We start from the raw sequence: 19,414 nt of genomic DNA on the forward strand, positions 1-19,414 counted from the left end.
CGGGCCTTTATTATAGCTATCAAATTAAGTAATAGTAATGGCTAATACTAAGTATAATTTATAAAGGTAAAATATATAATTAAAGTAATTAAATTAATAATATAAATATTATATTATAGGAATTAATAGCTATTATAAAGTAAAGGAAAAGAAGTAAGGGGAAAAAGAAAAGTAAAAAAGTAAATTATAAAATAAAGGTTTTAGTATTAAGGGAAAAACTGTAAGAATTAGCAGGCTAAAGCTAGCTTAGTAAGTTAATAATAGATTAGATTAGGTTATAAGGTAATATAAAAGCAGTATAAAGAATATAAATTAAAGGTAAATATAGCTAATTAATACTTAAAATATATTAATATAAGTAATTAAATATAATAAGATAATTTATTATAAGGTTTTTATTATTAAAAAAGTAAAAAATAGTAAAATAAGTATTATATAAAGTAAGAAAAGTAATTATTAATTAATAATAAATATAAGTAAGCTTTTTATAAGTTATAAAATAAAGCTAATGTAACTTATTAGAGTTAATAGTAATTATAATAATATATATAAACGTTATTATTATAATGATCTTAGCTTAATTATCTTTAAATATAATTAAAAGCCTAGCTATATTAATATAAAATAATAATAAAAAAGAAAAATAAAACCTATAATTAGTAATTACCTTTATTTTTATTATATTTATTATAAGTAAATATATTAAAATTCTTATAAATATATAAAATTAGGTAAAATTAATATAAGCTTTTAAGCTAATTATAATTTAAAAGTTTAGCCTTAAGCCTTTTAAAGTTATAATAAATATAAAAAAAGTATAAAAGTAAAAAGAAAAAGGATTTAGTAAGTTTAAAAAGGATTTAAGCCTTACTAGCTATAACTATAAGTTTATATTTACTATTAAATATTATAAATATTAAAAAATTAAAATAAAAATAAAAAAGAAAATATTAATTAAAATAAAAACTAAAAATATAAAAGTAAAGATTAAAAAGAGGTAAAAGATATATAAGTTAAAAAGGTTATATAAAATAAGAAGAAAAAAAAAGGAATTAAGTTAAAAATAAAATTAAATACCTATAATAAAAGTAAAAATAGAAACTTATAAAAGCTTAAAAAATTAAAGCTAACTTAATAATTTAAAGCCTTTATATATATATATATATATATTAAAAAGATATTTTAGTAAGGTTATATAAAAAAGCATATTAGGTTTTATAAAAAAACTAACTATAAAAAGATCTTTGCTAATAATAAGATCTTAAAACTATTATAATTAATTAAAAAAAAAATATAAATAAATAAGATTATAATTAAAAGTTACTAGGCCTTAATATAATACTATATTAGCTAAAAATAGCTAAATAAAAAAGGGGGGATAATTATAATAGCTACTTAAAGATAATACTAATTAACTTAATATATAACTTTATAACTTCCTTAAATATATTATAAAAACTTCTTGTTTTAAAATCCTACTTCTTTAAGCTTTAGTTATTATAATACTATTATACCTATTTAGCTTATTCCTAATTATTTATAATATTATTAAAAAGTTAAAATATCTTTATAGTAATATATAAAGTATAATTAATAAGGTCTTATAATAACAATAATATAATATAATACTTATTTTTAATATATTATATATAAGGTATTATATATAATACTAAGAAAATATAATAACTTTAAAAGCAAATCTTAAAGTTATATAATACTATTACCTTTAGCTTTATAATTTAATTAAATAAGTAGCCTTAATTTATAAATATAAAAAGATATTTCTTCTAGCTTTAATAAATTAAATACCTTTTTTATTATTATTTAAATAAAGTAATTAATACTAAAGCTTTAACCTTAAAGGCCTAATTTTAAATAAGTTAAAGATTATAAAAACTAATATAAGATATAATATTATATAATTAAAATGAATAATAGCTATAATTATCTAATTAAAGTAATTAATACTTATATATCTAGCTTTATAATAGAAATCTATAGCTTTAAGCTTAATATTATATTAATCTTTTAATTTTTTTTTAAAGTATTATAAAATTATAAGAAAATACCTATTATATATTAATAAACTATTAATAATATAATAAGGTAATTTTATAATTTTTAATTATTAAATATAATTATTTAATATTAATAGAAATAAAGCTAAAAATAAAGCTTTTAGTAATTATATTATAAATTAGATATAGGTATTAGAAGACTTAATAAATTACTTAAAATAGGGTTAATGCTTATTAAAGTAATAGTAAGCCTTTATTAATAGTATTATATTAAGTAATAATAATAGTTAATATCAATTATAGCTTATAGAGTTAAGATATATAGTTATAGTAATTAAATTATAGATATAAATATTATATTATAGGAATTAAAGGCTATTATAGTATAAAGGAAAGGAAGTAAAAGGTAAAAAGGTAAATTAAAAAATAAAAGTTTTAGTATTAAGGGAAAAACTGTAAATATTAGTAGGCTAAGGCTAGCTTAAGTAGGTTAGTAATAGGTTAGATTAGGTTATAAGGTAATATAAAGCAGTATAAGGAATATAAATTAAGAAAAAAACATAGCTAATAAACACTTAGGATTTATAATATTATATTATTTAAATATAAAAAAAATTAAAATTATTATAAATTATTAATAATAAAATTAATTAATTATAATAATATTTTATTAATTAAACTTTAAATTAAAAGATTTTTATTATAAAATTAAAAAAAAAATTATAAAGCTATATATTAAGTTTACTAGCCTTATTTTAAATCTACTATTATACTTTTTTAAACTAGCTAGATTAGTAGAAATTGCCATAAGCAATTTAATCAAGTACAGTTCAACAGCAACTTGACAACTGCCTATCTCTTTCGTCAGTCAATACCTCAGCACAATGTCCATCCCAAACGAAGCACTGCAGAAGGTACGATCTCTCCCAGAACACACATTCTCCCGAACTCGTTCAGGGAACCACATTTTACTAGGCCTCGGCCCTGCTGACACTCAGAATGTAGCTGGTGCGAGAGATCGAAAGCCAGGCGCTGGTAGCCCAGCAGCAGATTGGCCTAGCCAGGACGCAAATGACATCGAAACAACGAGAGCAACGTCTCGTCAAGCTCACACTCAGCGAAATGGCCAGTCTACCTCAAGATGCTGTGATCTACGAGGGTGTTGGCAAAATGTGAGTGCCTCTCCTGTCGAAGCTCAATCATCCATCCCCCTCCTCTTTTTCACAAGGACCCCACATCTCCTTGAACCAAGCTTGGTCTCTAACGCTGGCCGTTATGGCGTCTCTTTATAGGTTCGTCTCGCTCCCGGTGGATTCACTTCGCCAAAAGCTTGAGAGCCAGACACAGACTCTGGAGGGAGAGGTGGACAAACTGAGCCAGCGTCTGCTTTATTTGGAAACAACACACAAGAATAGCCGTGAGCATATCGAGCAGATGCTCCGAGCCAAGTAAACTAAGCGCTGAATGTTACGCGCCATCAATCTGACTTTCCTCTATTTCTGGGGGGTTTCCTCTAAACGCTGTCCAGTCGTCATTGTTGTTCAAACGTGCTACAGAAATGTATGTTTCAACAGGCGCCAGGCCTCTTTCTTCCCAGCCCTACAGCTGCGCCGCGCATTTCACACACCAGGTGCACACCAACACAGAAACCGATTTGACCGCCGAGACTCTGCTTACGGTGGGTTTGCCTTTAGTTTGGGTCGAGATCGTCGTTGTGGCAGTAAGACGCGAAGCGTGGCGCCAGTCCCGATCAGGAGGGTCACTTTGATAGCTGAACCAAGCGACGAATCTCCTGGCTTCAACTAGATATGTTGTCGATAACGAGGGCACTGATCATCATGGCATCTCAATAGTATGTATATCCCGGAGCATCATGGGATATTCCTTTCGATCCCTTTGTCTTCCAAAGGTCTCACCGCCGGTTGCCTGCTGTAACCCACCTCAAGCTGACAGCATCGTGCGATCTGATTCCTCCTCACCATCATCACCGATTTGTGAGCAAACACCGGGACGGACAAGGGACCATGTTCAAGTTAGACAGTAATTAATTTAGCCCCCACCAAGTTTCAGTTCAGCGCCCCGCCCCCTCCCAGAGTCCAGCCCTACAACCAACATGGAGTGCTGAGGTCGGCACGGAACCGCGGTCCCCTCCGAGGGACGGATGGTCTAAATGTTCTGTGGGCTGTGTTCCTTCTTATTTATTCATTGACCGCTGCCGCTCTGTCGTCTGACTCTTCCCTCTGTTGCAAACCAGTGACTACTCCAAGCCTGCTGTGTCCCAGCAGCACCGCAGCCTATAAGATCAGGTTCGACATTGTCATCTCACAATCGCTGTTTCTCGCTCATTGGGTTCTGGCTATCTACCAAAATGAGCCGAAGTAGTTATAGTTACGATGATGAGGATGACTACGACATCCGCTACCAGAAGCGTGGGCCTTCGCCTGGCATCCGATACGTTGCGAACCCGCAACGTACTCAAAACTATTACGATGCACCTCCAGGGCCCAGTTACATTGGAGCTGACCGCCTGAATATCACAACCATGCATCGTTCTCGGTCTCGGTCTCGTACTGGTGAGCTGTCTCGGACTCGAGAGCGTCGCGCCAGCAGTCCCCCGGCCCCTGTTCCTGTAATTATAAACAACAAAATATACAACGACCTCTCCTCCGATGATGAAGATACTCGCCGCAAGCAAGTTGCGCGGTCTTCGCGGCGGCGCCGCTCTCGCTCTCGCTCTCGCTCGTCCTCATCCCGATCTCGATCATCTTCTTACATGACTCGAGAAGAATGGGAGGCTGAGAAAACTCGCAAGGAGCTTGAGGATCTTCGTCTCCAAACAGCACGGGAGAAGGAGGAGCGAAGACTTGTCAAGCAATACCGTGACGAGTGGGAGGCCGAGCAAGCACGTAAAGATCTTGAGAAAAATCGACGCGCTAGCTCACGCGAGAGAGACGAGCGGCAACGCGAGAAAGATGAGCGACAGCTTGTCAAAGGATATCGTGAGGAATGGGAGGCGGAACAATCACGCAAAGAGCTTGAAAAAATGCATCTTGCTCATGCGCGCGATGAGGAAGAGCGCCGTCGATTGAGGGAATTCAAAGAGGAAGAAGAGCTCAAGCAAGCCAAGCGCGAGCTCGAAAAGATAAAGGGCCGTAAAGCGCGCGCTGATGAGGAAGAACGCATCAAGAAGGAGATTGAGCTGAGGCGCCTGAAAGAAGAAGACGCCGCCACAGAAGAGAGACAGCGCCGCGAGAAAGAGGCAAATTCTGCTGTTGAGGATTACAAGCGAAGGGAGCTTGAGCGCGTTGCCAAAGAGAAGAAACTCAAGGAGCAGAAGGAGAAAGAAGCAGCTGAAGCAGTTGAGCGTTACAAGCAGGCAGAGAAGGATCGCATAGCTAAGGAAAAGGCCGACAGAGAAGCCAAAGACCGGGAATACCAGGACCGCTTGAAACAAGACCTCGCCAAGTCAGGACTCGACGATAAGACCATCGAGGCCATCTTGAAGAAGGAAAAGATCAAGAAGACACAGCCTCAACATCCGCAGCCTCTACCACATCACGCGATGGCTGGTCCAGCTCACCGTTATACCCCTATGCCCATCCCAGTCAACCAAGTCGCCGCAATTCCTCCTCCACCCCCTGCTGGCCAAGTTGCTCGACCGACGTATACACGCATGTCCCGCCGACATTTGTCAATCGAGTCGTTGCGTGAATTCGGTGTCGAATTCGATTTTGATACGGTATGTAGTTGTCTTGCTGCCACCTTCATTAATTGCATGGTATTGAGCTAATTCTATCGCCAGGATCCTGACTATCTACTCATTCGACGTTGGGTTCCGGAGTGGGAGCAGGACCGACTGTGGAAGCACACAAAGCTGATCCGCGAGAGGCGCACCAAGATGCTTATGGTCGAGGAAAAGCGCCACAGCAGAGAAGAGCCAGACTTTGAATGGGTTCGCAAGAAGGACAAGGATAAGCATAGCCGCCGCAGGAGTAAGTCACCAGGATTGTTGATGTATTTGGCTGGTGCGCGGCCGGCTTAGGCTCAATGGGTTATGGGATGTCAGTTGCGAGCGAGATTCTTTTATATTAAACCAGCCAAGAAGTGGTCCTTTAGTTCCTATCTTTTGAGACGAGTTGTTGTTACAGTTGTTGTACACGATTTACAGTTACTTTGCTCCAGCTCGGCGAATCAGCTCCTCGTACACCGTCCAGGCCAGTGCCGAACTCATGGCCTTGCGGCTCATCCGTAACGCCAAGCCATCCCATAGTGACCGGATACCCTCATGCGTTACCATCTTATACCAAGCGTGCCATATATTCCTATACTCCAGTGGTTGTAATTGAATTCGTGTTTTGACCGCATCGAACGGGTTCGAAACAATGGAGCATGCTGCACCGGCAAACATAGCGGAAGTGAAGTTCACAGAGCTAGCCAGAGTTGCTTGCATTCTGCTTGTGCCCTCACCTGATGTAAGCGGCTTGGACGCCAGTGTTCCAAGGCGCAATTTCAGCATCTCATAAAATAGCACGTACATGCCAGCGTACGGTGCATCACGAAACGCCGTGGCACCGAATCCAGAGAAGAAGCCACGCCAGCCCTGAGTCCGGCGTATGTCATTCGCAGCTGACATGATGGAGGGATAAGAATATAGACTGGATTCAAAGCGAACCTTGATCACGGTGAGAGGCATGAGGACAAAGCCAGCAAACGTTCTTGCAACTGCGCCCGAGATGAGGTTGCCCGAATTCGTTAATGAAGGGAGGACTGATGAGCGGCCCTTGGTCTGCAGCCGCCGACCCAGGATACCTGTCTGGTGTGCATGCTGGCGAATCGCATTGAGTGATGTGAAGTAGAGAGCTGAACCGAAGCCCGTCCGTAGCGCTGAAGGGACGGTACCTCGCCACAGTGACTTTACGAGGCTCGGGGATTGCCTCAGATCACGCAGGGTAGCGCTTAATGACGAGCTACCAGACTGCTGTACCCGCGTTTTGAGAAGATCCAGAGGCTGTAGGAGAACGGCAGAAGTGACGCCTGAACCAAGACCAGATATGAAATGCCGGGCTATTCAATTGTGTCAGACGGCGAATATTGAATGGGGCCGACAGAGGCCGAACCACAAAGAGACTCCGCTATACGAAATTGACTAAGAAAGCATACCTGAATTGGCTGGCCGAGAAGTTCGGGGCTCGGTCATTGGTAAGGACACAGCAGCACCATTGTGTTGAGTCGGGGAATCAGCAATTGAGATACCCATGGCTAGTCACAGACTTGAGCCACCGGGCATGTCGGAGAGATAGAATGGGTGACATGACGAGATAAAATCGCACTGGGAGCCTGGGCCCCGCTGCGTGAATCGGCCCCGCTTTGATGCATCTTGCACGTGTTGGTAAAAGAATGGCCCAAGTCTGTACTAGGAGACACGGATCAGTTTGCGGCAACGCCACTGGCATTGTTACCCCGATAATCGCCTATCACAGACTCGAGGCGGCCAGCCAGAAGACGGTGGCGTTTGACAAGCTCAGCCCATTCATTTATACCGATCGAAGCAAGAAGCATGCCGAAGTCAGCCCCCAGCCTCCCCAGACTGCCCGCGCAGTAAAGTACCTGCGTCAAAATGCTTTCCCTCGATGTCTGGTCTTTGACGGTTGGCAGATAGATTCGCAGCGTTTCGACAAGCATCTCTACCATATGGAGGGGAAAGTCAGCCATTGGGGAAGGCATGGCTCCCAAAGGATCACTTTCGTCGTTCCTGTGCGTCGCGAAGCTCGAATTTATGCTCTTAAACACCGAGACAATGCTAAAGCTCTGTTCGCGGAATATCTCGATAAATCGTTTCAGGTACCGCTCTGTCTGCTGGCCGCCTGACCACGTGCTGGTAGCTTTGTCCTTTCGAAGTCGTTCCTCATCTGCTAGGTCTCTTAGAGGTTCCAGTGCTTCCAGTGTTGTCAAGAGCGTAGACAAACGGCAGACCAAGAAGACGGCCGGGAGTGCGTCTTCAGTTGATGCATCAGTCACCAGATCCGGAACGATTCGTTTGAGCCAGCCCATCGTTCGAACGGCAGCGGCAAGCTTGAGATTGGGCGCTTTGAGCGTTCCAATGAGATCTGCAGCCATCTGCCGAATGGCAGCATCCGCCTCGTCTAGGACCGAAGTGACAAGCGGTGAGTCTGGGTAGAGGGAAGCAAGGCGTCGGACGTGCGCGTAAAGCTCGAGCGTAGAGGAATGATTGACCGGTGCGGTCGAGACAGCGGACGAGAGAAGGAGAGGCATTTCCATGACATCAACAAGACGTTCCGAGTTTCGAAGCAGTAGGAGTGCCTGTTTTCTCCGCGCCAGTAACTTGCTCTCGCTGGCCTTGCCAAAAGCCGACGAGAAGTGTTCTGCTTGCGCATCTAGTCGGGGCACTGCCTGGACAAGATCTAAGGCTCGCTGGGCCAGAGTCGGTAGGGACGTTCGTAGCGAAGCATGGCTCGCGGCCGAATCAACGACGGGTTTGTGGGATCTCTTCGAAAGCGCTTGTACGGCAAGCAGTAGGGAATGGGAGGTCTGAGATAAGACTTGAGGCTCGGATGATTGAAGGGAGCTAGACTCTTGTTCGGCAAGATAGGTCAGGTACTCCAGGGCAGATGGATCGTTCGCCTGATCGGGCGCCAGCAGGTCTCTCAGAGCTTCCGCCATGGTGGTCTGAAGAGTCGTGTACGGTTGGTCCGGGACGATGCGACGCGAAATAATGTCCTTGGAGGTGTCAAATCGTCTAGCGCCAGTCGATTGTAGAAAGGGGGGTATATTAGGACAGCAGCAACAACTGCAAGTCTGATCATGCGAATGAAGAAATGGGATCTTTAAACCACCTACCAATCTGCCAAGCTCCAGCAGACACACCCGTGACTGTACGCTCGTGGACGATCTGGTGTTCTAAATGAGTGAGGTGGCAGCTGGCCTGTATGGAAACGACCTAACTAGGCTATAGGTAGAGATCTGGTGGGGGCAGAATGATGGCGCTGCCAACATCAGGTACTCGGCCACCCCCCCTGTGAGATCGGATTACCTAAGGTCTCAACGTCCAGGCAATAATCCAACCTAAGCCTATCAGAAAGCCAGAACTGCGCTGGCACGGTACGAATAACGGATTAAGCTCCAAAGACAGTTCAAAATGCGACTATCCAGACCCTTACCCGTGCTGTTCCCACGTGAGCTTCCCCAACAGACGTGACCAGGCGAATGAATACCAAGTTTCCTACTCCGTACTCGAGGTATCCTTTCGTTACGCCGCCTTGCCTCGGCTCATTTAAAGTCTTTGTTCCTCCGCATTCTTTTGTTCCCGGCCCTCTCTATCTGGATCTTCTTGCTGGGTTCTTGCGAGCACAAACCTCAACCGTTTTGCAACTCCAGTAACTCCCAATTCATCCCGCCAGCATGAAAGATCCGTTTCCTTTGCAGCCTTCGCCCTGGCTATCAGAAAAGACACAGCCCTGGGCCGACTATTTTGACCTGCCTACACTCCCGCTGCACATACACGAAGTTCTGGCCGCAGCGTTGTTATACTCGGTCATCTTCTGGCCTATATCACCATGGATCTCCAACCTTCTGGCCCCGGAGCACTACTCCAAACTTCCTCGCAAGCGACGGCTCAACTGGGACGCCCACGTTGTTTCCATGGTTCAGAGCTGCCTAATCAATACCCTGGCTATATGGGTAATGTTCGTCGATGCTGAGATGAGCAACATGGAATGGGAGGAGCGTATTTGGGGTTATACTGGTGGTGCTGGATTCATCCAGGCTCTTGCAGCTGGATACTTCCTCTGGGATTTAGTAGTCACCAGCATTAACCTCGATGTTTTTGGCTTGGGAACCTTGGCGCACGCAATCGCCGCATTACTTGTCTACTCGCTCGGCTTCGTAAGTTTAGACACGATGTTATGCCCCCTCTATCTCTACTAATCAGCCTTCCTCAGCGTCCATTTCTCAACCACTACGCCTGTGTCTTCATCCTCTGGGAGTTATCCACACCTTTCCTCAATGTTCACTGGTTTATGGATAAAATTAACATGACGGGTACGCGCGCGCAACTATACAATGGCGTCATGCTCCTTTTCACATTCTTCTCCTGCCGGCTTATTTACGGAACTTATTCATCCTTCCGTGTGTACCGCGACGTGTGGTCCGCCATTAATGTTAACCCCGACATGAAGGCACTCAATTTACCAACCATGTCATTTGCGCATCTAGACTCCACGGTGCCCATGTGGATTGGCGTCGCCTATTTGGCCAGCAACGTCACCCTCAACAGTCTTAATTTTTACTGGTTCTTCATGATGATTCGCGCCGTACGCAAGCGGTTTGTGCCTACGGCTGAATCAGAGGAAAAGATTCAAGAGAGCCCAGTGACTGAGGCTGAGATTGATCTGTCTTCCGTCTCAACAGGTTTATCCAAGCCCACTAGCGGTCGTCGCCGCAAGGCATGATCGAGTCAGGAAGGCCAGCAGGTCTAGATGCCTCATATGCCAAGACGTTTTCGGGAAGCCCTTCTTGCTGGCCGGATTTGTGACGGCTGAGAGCTCGCCTTCGAGAACATTCAGACTACCACTATCGCTTACCGAACAAGTATGCTCTCGAGTTTCAATAACTTTAAACCATGAATACAACTCTATGGAACGGAAGAACCACTCAATCCTTTTCTCCTGTCTGATCATTTTTATCCCTGTGGCCCCTTTTTTCGATTCCGTCGCCTTTTCTGTATTACACATAGCCAGTTTGCAACGAGACCTGCCTCGTCAATGATTTACGTTCTACTACGACATTGAATAGACTTATAGATGAGAATATTAGAAGGGTCTGATCTGGCTTGTCCAGGAACAGCCATAAATATACTATTATTATTCCACACCTGACTCCCAGGTTGGTCCACCTGACAAAGTCGACATATACATACAAGATGTGAAGAAAGATGTCCAGAGTATTTGCAAACAAGACGAAACGACGTGCGATGACGACAAGTCTGACAAACTTTTCAATAATTAAAAACCAAAAGGGTTCTGGGGGGCTATAGAGAACATTAGCATTACACATAGACAGCTGATATCGTTTCAACGTACTCGCTTGCGCCAGGTTAGCCCTACGCCCTGTTGCCTGAGGCGCTAGTTTCTTGGTCTCATTTGTCACGCCAAATCGCACGGGAGGAGGTGGACCAGTCTGCTGTGGTTGCAGAGGCTGAGGGACTTGCACGTTATTCATACCACCGATACCACCCATGTTCGTCATACCAGTAGCTTGGGGCTGCAATCCTGGCATACCTGTTCGCTGAGGTTCAAGAGCTGGAGGCAGGTAGCTGTTGATGCCTCCTGTAGGTGCTCCATACATCGACTGTGTGGCGGGGAAAGGCGGTTGAAAACCTGTGGGTTGAGCCTGCATTGGGACGAATTGATTCGGTCCCTGCATTCCAGTCATCATGGGCTGCATGAACTGTCCTGCACCAGTGGCGTAAGACATCAAGCCAGGCCCTTGTTGTCCTGGGAATCCAGCCATATTGGGCTGCATTTGCTGAGGGGCTTGTTGTTGCTGCATCTGAGCCGTATATTGCTGCTGCAGGCGGGCTTGTGTGATCTCACTCAGGCTCTGGCCAGGAGGCGCAACTTGGCCTTGCAGAGCACCAGTCATCTGAGGCATCATGGGGGGGGGGGGCAAAGCCGCTGGGCTGGGCAGATTGCGGGGCTGAAAGTGGTCGCTGAGGTGGTGGAGGGACGAGAGAGCCCCTGTTTCGCAGTACCCTGTGGAGGAGTAGGACGTTGCCGAGCCTGAGCAACAGATGTAAAGAATGAGGGGGTAGCGCCGCCCAACGGTTGCGATACGGGTGTCGAGGTTGGCTGAGCAGCAATGACAGGCGCCGGTGCCGGGGCGGCTGGTGGTTCAGCCCTGGTGGGTTCGAGGGGTGTTGAGAGGAGCGATAACTCTTGCATCGAACCAGTTAAGGCCGGGGGAGGGGGCGAGACTGGAGTAGGGGCAGGGGCAGGCTTCTGAACAGACTCAACAGCAGGCTGAGCTTTAGGTGGCGATTGCTGCTTGCTAGGCTTCACGTCCCAGGCATCGTCATCGAATCCTGAGCTCGATGCTTGACGAGTTTCGGGGCCCTTATTCGTAGGACTGGTGGGCGGGGGTGATCTGCTGTCGTTTTCGCCAGTCTTGGAGGAATCTCCTCGTGAAAAGGCACTGGCATCAACAACATCACTTGTTTGGACCGCTGGCGCGGGTCGACCCTTTCGGGTGTTGTTTCGTAGCGCACCGCCGGGTCCAGAGAACAAACCCCCTTCACCATCAACTCCATCAGCAGTTCCTCTCTTTCCGCCGCGGCTGCGGCCATATTTGGCATCCAAAGTACGCATGACCTTGATGATATCACCCTCGCGGATTCCAAGAGCTCTCAGAGTGGTGGCATCCACATCAGGAAGTACGCTCTCATCCATGGAATCCTTGATAAAGGCTTGTGCGTAGCGCTCACACAACCCCACTGCAACCTCGCAAGACAAGAAAAACTGAAACCAATCGTAGTCGGACTTGGCATCCTTGTCGACCGATGCGCCTGCTGAAGGGCTACGTTCGGGGGATTTCTTTTCGGCAGACCGAGCTCTCTTGACGTCTGCCAACGGCTTATCGTCTTCCAGGGATATGCCTGTGAAGTTTTCAACATACTCGAGATCCTCGCGCGACATTTTTGTGATAGGAACTGCAATCTTGACACCATTCATCTTATGTAAGTGAATCTTTCCGTCCTTCAGACCAAGAAATTGGGCTTCCACACTGAAAGACCGGGAACGGTCTGTCCAGGTGCGAACCTTAGACGCGTCAGGCTCTATGAGAGGCATGTCAGCAGATGCTCTAAGTCTCATCGCACACGTCTGAGTGAAAAGAGTAATCGAATCAAGTGACAACTTACTGGACTTTGATCGGCTTTGACTGCCGCCATCACTTCGTCCATTTTCTCGACGGCTCCGCTGTTGTCCCGAATTATTACCAGTTTCTCGTGCCATGAGGCTACTGCCTCGTTCAGGGAGAGGCATTCCCGGTCCTACCTGCTGAGGTTCTTTGCCAGCCTTCATGGCTTCCTTGGTTAATCGGATCTCTTCGAGGCGGTTTTGTTCGACGAGGGACTTGGCTGAGTTTATGCCGCTAGACGACGGTAGTGGGATAGAGCCAGTGATCTCAATATAGCTGCTAGGGACGACTCCTTCTTTACCATTCTTGAGCCGGCGAACTTGCCACCACTCTTCGCTTTTCGTATCGTCGATAACAAGCACCTCGTCTCCCACAGCAACAGTTACCTCGTCGTCACCTTGGGCCATGAAGTCATACAGGACTTGGCCTTTTTTCTGGCCACCACCACTGCTGCCCTGTGTCCCAGCCATGATCACCTCACGGAGTCCTTCGGCACGTACAGCACCAGCCAATTCACCCAACATACTGACAATTTCCTCGGCTGTGTCCTTTGCTCCGGCGTGAAAGTCGACGCTCTTGCTTGGGCGCACAAGCTCCATAAAAACGTGCTTTCCCTCGCGCGAGTAATGCGTCATGCGGTCAGCGGTCCATTCCTGTGAAGGTCCATCAGAAGCATGCTCCGGAGCAACCAGTATGATACCTGTTAAAAGATTAATTCCTAATGTTGTGGGCATCTTCTTCTTCTTGCCCATGATGGAAATCATCTCGTTGATGTTATACATATGAAAGCCGCCAGGAGTACGCTCGACATCTTGGCGGCGATCCGGATCCCTGTGGTCTTGGAAACTACGGGTGTGTATAGGCGAGGGGGGTTCGTCATAAGTTGGAGATGGTGGCGCTGGTACTCTTGGTCGGGCAGGCAGAGTCGGTGATCGTACGGGCTCGTCCTCGACTTCGGGGGGTTCGCTAAACGTAACAGACGCACGAGGGGGCTGTCGAGGAGCGGCAGCTTGCTGAGATTGTTGGGAAACTGAGCGACCATGCATGACGCCTGCGATAGCAGCAGCAGGGTTCGAAGGGGTAGGTGCCGTGTCATTCGGTAGGTCCAGAGATGCGACCTCTGGTTCTGGGGAGGAGATAGAGGGAGCTTGTGGTGGTCTTGAAGGTAGCGCCGGCGGCGGAGACGGCAGCGGGGGCTGAGCAGACTCAGCAGATGCGCCCATTTCGATGTAGTTGGAAGGGACAAAGCCGTATTCGCCATCAAGGCCAGTCAGTATCCAGTCGGGGTCCGCCGTGTCGTAGACAGCAAGTGTAGCATCCTCGTGAAAGGACAATTCTTCATCTGTCTGGCGCGTGTAATCGAATAAAGCTCTAGCATGGTCCACTGGCTGGGCCTTTTAAATTCAGAAACGAAGCTTTAGTATCCGTGCTGTGATGGTGCTGTAGTTATTCGGCGTCAACTTACCTCCTCGACATAATTACCAGGAATAAGACCGGTTGGCTCTTCCTCGTCATCAGCGCCGGCCTTCTTCTTTGCCTTCCACCAGCCATCGTCGCCGTTTTTATCGAGGATGAAGAGCAAGTCTCCATCCTTTATTGCGAGCTCTCCCTCAGCTTGGGGCACGTAGTCGTAGAGAGCCCGGTAGACACCTAGAAACCCCATGTCGAAGGTATTGATTCGGCTCGATCGGCTGCACCGCGCGAGTACACCTCTTTAGCAGGGAACCTCTGTTGGATTAAGTATAGAGAAATGATAAAAAGGGGAGAATTGAAGTGGTTAGCTAGAAGTAAGACGCTACGATGCGATGCGATGCGATGCGAAGTGACGCAGTGCGTCGTTTGTCTGAGGAGCAAATCAATGGACTACCTTGGTAAGGCAGGTATGGACCGATCCGACGTACCGTGCCTTCCCCCTACCAAGTTCATTAACCAGAATCTCTGATTGCGGTATAACGTGGGTGGTGTAGAATATGATCCACTATGTGTTAATTCGTTCATAGGCGGATTGGGTCGCCAGAAGCGGAGCATTGCCGGTACATATTGTGCATCACCCCTTTATCTGGCGCTGGTTGGGCTTTAAAGCAACGTCAGCTTAAAGCTAAGCACTCAGCAGGTACGGAGTAAAGCTACCCTGTATCTTGTATGTGATAGGCCATTTGAGCTTCACTTACCTCAACTGCCAGATTATAGAAGATGAGAAGTTTGAAAGAACAATCAGCAATGATGATCTATATCTTTTTGGGTCTCCAATCCTTTCATGCTTTTCTCTGCCACAGGTTGAAGCTTGTTGATTATTAAGATACCTAATACTTTATAGTTTTATTATCACATAAAGTTCCTTAGAACATGCCAAAGGGAAAGAAAACAGTCGATTACCCAATTCTTATGCGCCGTTGTCTATCCACCACACCTGTTGGGTGTCCAATTATTCATCCATTGCGATACCTAAAGCAATTATATTCACAGGTTTCAAACCGTTACGCATTCTAAATACACGGCAGAGACTACCTAGCAAAGATCAGGTCTCAGGGCCGAAAACATCGTCTTCAGTGTCACGGTCGTCATCAACTTGGGCAAGATTCCGGTGGCTACCTGTGCGGTGTCCACGAGTAAAAATGCCAGGGAACATTCTCGGATCGGTTCCGGAGAGATGGTGGTCTGACATAGGATCGCTGGGCCATGTTTGATCTCGGCCGGCTGACAGACCAACTTGGGATGCGATCTTTGCAATGTGATGGCCAACTGGTGAAGACGTCTCGACATTGGCAGTTTCGTTGCCCGTCACGGCCCCTAAGCCAGCGGTTTGGCCAGCCAGGGACGTCACTGACTCCGACATCTTGCTTTCATTGCCAGCAGCTTGTGGAGGGGGCTCATTCACAGCATCGTAAGTGACATATTTCGACAGTCTGGGAACAATCATGTTAGCATAAATGATCGATCTTACGGGAATGGCCAGTCGCTTACACATCCCTCTCCTGCATCAAGGTGAAGTAGCGGAATTCTTCCCTTCGATCAGGAACATTTGTCTTGACCATGGCGTTTCCTTCCTTTCCTGGCTTATTGCATCCACGCCCTAACCAATGCTCCTTAATGGACAACTCGTAACCACTTTGTTTAACAGAGTTCTTGGCGAGCTCACACATGTCAACCGAGTTCAGCTTGTAAATCTGTGCCGCAACAGCATACTCCTCGATTAATGGCTCTTTGGTGAAAGCAAACTGCAGAGGATCGTCCGTAGATAGTGAGACATTGAGACCCCTCTTGAAGTACTGGTGGAAAGGGTTCCGCTCATAGGCAAGGAACAGGGCATTGTTACTCAGCGGTGACATGGCAATGCCGATTTGGTCCAGGTAAAAGACATACTGAAGAAGGGGGACTTTGCGTAGGAGCAGTCCGTGGCTGATGCTATGACAGCACAAGGCGGCAACAGCTAAGTGCTCGCTGTCACCAGCTTCTCCGCAATGGGGTCGTAGAACCAGCGTGTTGAAACCGCGCTTCTTGCGCCAGTAATTCAATGACACCAGATTAGAGTAGAGATAGTAAATCCAGTAACTATATGGCGGATTCTGTTTGGTATCCCATACTTTCGGCACAGGGAACTTCTTGAACAGCCGACGCTCGACTTTACTCTCGTCGTCAACACTGTCGAAACCAATCACTCGCTGAAGGAAAATATGCAGCTTCGGATGACTTGATGGGTCCTTGGTGGCTTCAAAGAGTGGCTGAAAAACATTCTTGACCACCTGTTCAAACGTCTCCATGAGACCACTTGCTTTGTAGACGTCGTAGAGGCGAGGGATCTGGATGAGCCAGCGGACATTGTGCGAAAACAGCTTGTTATCAACCACCCAAGCGGCAAGCTTGTCCCACTCATCAATAGATTTGCCATAAATGGAGATGCGCCACTCAACCATTTGATACTTGCTTGACTCAAGATCAGATATGACTTCTTTGGTAATTTCGGCAAGATACCGGCCATGGATAAAGTTATCTGTCTTGAGAAAGATAGTTCGAAGACGGGACTCTCCGACTGGATTATACTTGAGGTTAAATTTGTCGAAGCGATGGAACGAATCCGTGTGAGCCTACAGCAATTAGTGACCCAACTTTCTAAATACAATATCAAGTTCAAAGAGCAAGCCTTACATGCATGTCCAATGTATCGATGCTCAGGTCATAAGCTGTCAGATTAATACTAGCAAAGACCTCGGCTAGGGTGAGATGTCTACCATCACGAAACAGGACGACTTCGTTGGGAAATTTCTTCATCTTACTCTTAATGAAGCGAAGCAGATGTTTCTGGTTCATGCACGCAGAATGATGAACGTGGGTATCTACCTTTCGAACATTGTAAAAGTCTCGGTGGGGAACCTTCTTGCTGTCGGCTGTTTCTTGATACTCATTCAAGAGGACATATAGGTTGAATTTACCTTCGAGATATTGGAGACGTCGAAATGCAAAACTCTTACTAGGTCCGTCAGATGAGACGTCCAGAATGTCGTCCAGGTCCATGTAGAATTCCCTGATTGTAGGAACCTTGATCGCAGGCGTCTGAGTATCGTGGCCTTCGAATACTTGATAGACTCCGCTATCGTCCAACTTGTATGAGCGTCCATCATCGCCCGGCAGAGGCAATATGTCAGCCATATCAAAATCCTCTCCAATATCCTGGCCTGGCTTTCGCCTTCTTGCCGAGCGTCTACCTTCATGGTGCTCCTGGAGCAACTCTCCTGGCATGGACCCAACAGCATCCTTACTACCGTTCAAACCAGTATTCTCTTGACCTGGTACGTGCTCCGGAGTACTTGCTCTTTGCCTCGACGATTGCTGCCATGCCGGCTCTGGTGGAGGGGGGTAAATTTCCCAATCCGGGCCGTCTCTTGGGTTATCATCAGGCCCCTGATTCGAGAGGGCGATGTATTTGCGCCGGGTGTCGAGGATTCTCTGAATATTTTTCGAGATAGCACTCAATTCTGAAGTGATATGGGGCTCAGTGTCAAAGAGTCCACCAGAGGGCAGTCCATTGCTGGAGCCATCAGGCAGCCGTGGATCCTGGGCAACCTGACCAGCATGAGGAAGTGCAGAAGGATGACTAGGTGGGAATGGGGCAGGTTGCGCATCGAGTTTTGTAGGTGATTGAGTAAACCCCGAGTCAACGGCAGAATTTGGCATCTCCAACCCAGGAGGGAAAGAATCGACCCGACGGCCACTCGAGTCTAGCACAAGACTATCGGCACCATATTCGGTTGCAGGGCGAGATCCAGAAGCAAGAAAAGGACTTTGAGGTATAGATTGGTAGCCAGCCCCACCACCGCTGCGTGCATCGGCCTTGTTTCGGTGGTAGAAGTATTTTGCGTCGGTCTGGCTCATTTGACGCTCAGCGACAGGATCGTAAAAAGTAGTTCTCTTGGGCAAGTCGCGGAGAAGCATCCCATCTTCGAGCTCCTCAGCTTCGTTGCCGGTGTGGGAGCCAGCGTCAGATGGGGCATTGTGCGAGGCGTCATGTCCGGTTGCACCAGAACCTCTAGTCTCGTCTATCTCCTCATCTGACTCCCGTGCCCGCACATCAAGCGCGCTTGATTCGCTTTCCTCGAAGATAGGGCCGCCTGTGGCATATTCTCGGTCAGAAAAGTTTCCAATTGCTGTCGTTATCGTCGAGAACCAAAGCAGGGTTCGTGATATTGGGTCTGGCGCAGCGGAGGAGGGGCAGGGCGAGCTGTAGAATACGTACCAGCCATGGCGATGCCTTGATCTGAATACGATTTGGCTAGCAGATCAAGTTCCCTCGATTTTTTAACTCCTCCCTCTGCTGATGGCTTTGGGGAAGGTGACTGATTCGATTTTGATTCTCGAGAGGACGTTTGAAAGAGGAGAGCCCTAGGAAGTGTGCCTACAATAAGAGAAGCAAAGACAGAGCGAACCCTCCCATGGAAGGTATGACGGTGTGACACACCAGGGTTTATAGCGGGTCATAGCGGGACAATGCAGTCGGTGCAATGCACGCCGTAGGCAAGGCGGGGGTTCAGAGGTCCCACCTAAACTCATTGAGGCATCTGCTGCTCGGTATTGAGTTAAAGCTCCACATGATAGTTGCTTCTTGGAACCTCTCTCGCCCTTACCGGATGAAGTAGGTGTTGTGCGCCTGTTTCGAGATAGTAGTGGTTTTTCTCCATGTCAGATATGCATATAAATCTCCTCAAAGCAGAATACTCTTCGAGATAGGGCTCCGCAGAATCGGTATCCGCCGTTCTCCTACAAGACAGGGGTCTCAACTCAGAACACCAACCTTGACTCAATATCCAACCTTGGATATGAAGCCTCGCTTTAGGAAGAGCTGAGTCACGAGATCTCAACGTTGACTTCTCGCCGATAAGATTCGCAAGTCATGATTTTCCCCATCAAATGCAAGGTATTAAGATGCAGATGGGGCTCGGCATCTTGCGAGGAATCTAGATGTCATTAAG

The 19,414-nt window shown here is 46.2% G+C and overlaps 7 protein-coding genes across 9 annotated transcripts; 3 read left to right on the forward strand and 4 right to left on the reverse strand.

Annotated features, from left to right (window-relative positions):
• Positions 1–2,902: 2,902 nt before the first annotated feature.
• FVEG_01517 (prefoldin subunit 1) lies at positions 2,903–3,470 on the forward strand (the record flags this gene model as incomplete). Its single annotated transcript, XM_018888525.1, has 3 exons — positions 2,903–2,932; positions 3,024–3,190; positions 3,311–3,470. The coding sequence occupies 3 exons, from the start codon at positions 2,903–2,905 to the stop codon at positions 3,468–3,470; spliced, it is 357 nt and encodes a 118-aa protein (XP_018744447.1).
• A 916-nt stretch (positions 3,471–4,386) lies between these two features.
• Positions 4,387–6,060, forward strand: FVEG_01516 (hypothetical protein; the record flags this gene model as incomplete). The annotated part of the gene is made up of 2 exons (XM_018888524.1): positions 4,387–5,757; positions 5,821–6,060. The coding sequence occupies 2 exons, from the start codon at positions 4,387–4,389 to the stop codon at positions 6,058–6,060; spliced, it is 1,611 nt and encodes a 536-aa protein (XP_018744446.1).
• A 126-nt stretch (positions 6,061–6,186) lies between these two features.
• On the reverse strand, positions 6,187–7,275 carry FVEG_14853 (hypothetical protein; the record flags this gene model as incomplete). Its single annotated transcript, XM_018903870.1, has 2 exons — positions 6,187–7,082; positions 7,179–7,275. 2 exons carry the CDS (start codon positions 7,273–7,275, stop codon positions 6,187–6,189), a joined length of 993 nt encoding a protein of 330 aa, XP_018744445.1.
• Positions 7,276–7,433: 158 nt separating this feature from the next.
• On the forward strand, positions 7,434–10,956 carry FVEG_01514 (hypothetical protein). 2 transcript variants are annotated; one of them, XM_018888523.1, is made up of 3 exons: positions 7,459–7,583; positions 7,674–9,920; positions 9,977–10,956. In XM_018888523.1, exons 2-3 carry the CDS (start codon positions 9,438–9,440, stop codon positions 10,484–10,486), a joined length of 993 nt encoding a protein of 330 aa, XP_018744443.1. In that variant the 5' UTR covers positions 7,459–7,583; positions 7,674–9,437; the 3' UTR covers positions 10,487–10,956. The 2 variants fall into 2 exon arrangements, with proteins under 2 accessions (XP_018744442.1, XP_018744443.1); XM_018888522.1 differs by having other exon boundaries at positions 7,434–9,920.
• On the reverse strand, positions 7,446–8,699 carry FVEG_14852 (hypothetical protein; the record flags this gene model as incomplete). Its single annotated transcript, XM_018903869.1, has 1 exon — positions 7,446–8,699. One exon carries the CDS (start codon positions 8,697–8,699, stop codon positions 7,446–7,448), a length of 1,254 nt encoding a protein of 417 aa, XP_018744444.1.
• Positions 10,957–11,038: 82 nt separating the features above from the next.
• FVEG_14851 (hypothetical protein) lies at positions 11,039–14,657 on the reverse strand (the record flags this gene model as incomplete). Its single annotated transcript, XM_018903868.1, has 5 exons — positions 14,416–14,657; positions 12,952–14,344; positions 11,788–12,867; positions 11,117–11,710; positions 11,039–11,064 (listed from the first exon to the last, which is right to left on the reverse strand). Exons 1-5 carry the CDS (start codon positions 14,611–14,613, stop codon positions 11,039–11,041), a joined length of 3,291 nt encoding a protein of 1,096 aa, XP_018744441.1. The 5' UTR covers positions 14,614–14,657.
• Positions 14,658–15,468: 811 nt separating this feature from the next.
• On the reverse strand, positions 15,469–18,864 carry FVEG_01511 (AMP deaminase; the record flags this gene model as incomplete). Of its 2 annotated transcripts, XM_018888520.1 has the most annotated exons (4): positions 18,682–18,864; positions 17,097–18,556; positions 15,915–17,035; positions 15,469–15,856 (listed from the first exon to the last, which is right to left on the reverse strand). In XM_018888520.1, exons 1-4 carry the CDS (start codon positions 18,686–18,688, stop codon positions 15,469–15,471), a joined length of 2,976 nt encoding a protein of 991 aa, XP_018744439.1. In that variant the 5' UTR covers positions 18,689–18,864. The 2 variants fall into 2 exon arrangements, with proteins under 2 accessions (XP_018744439.1, XP_018744440.1); XM_018888521.1 differs by lacking the exon at positions 18,682–18,864 and having other exon boundaries at positions 17,097–18,677.
• Between the last annotated feature and the right edge of the window lie 550 nt (positions 18,865–19,414).

Source organism: Fusarium verticillioides, chromosome 1 (assembly GCF_000149555.1).
Source record: "Fusarium verticillioides 7600 chromosome 1, whole genome shotgun sequence".
NCBI classification, from domain to species: domain Eukaryota; kingdom Fungi; phylum Ascomycota; class Sordariomycetes; order Hypocreales; family Nectriaceae; genus Fusarium; species Fusarium verticillioides.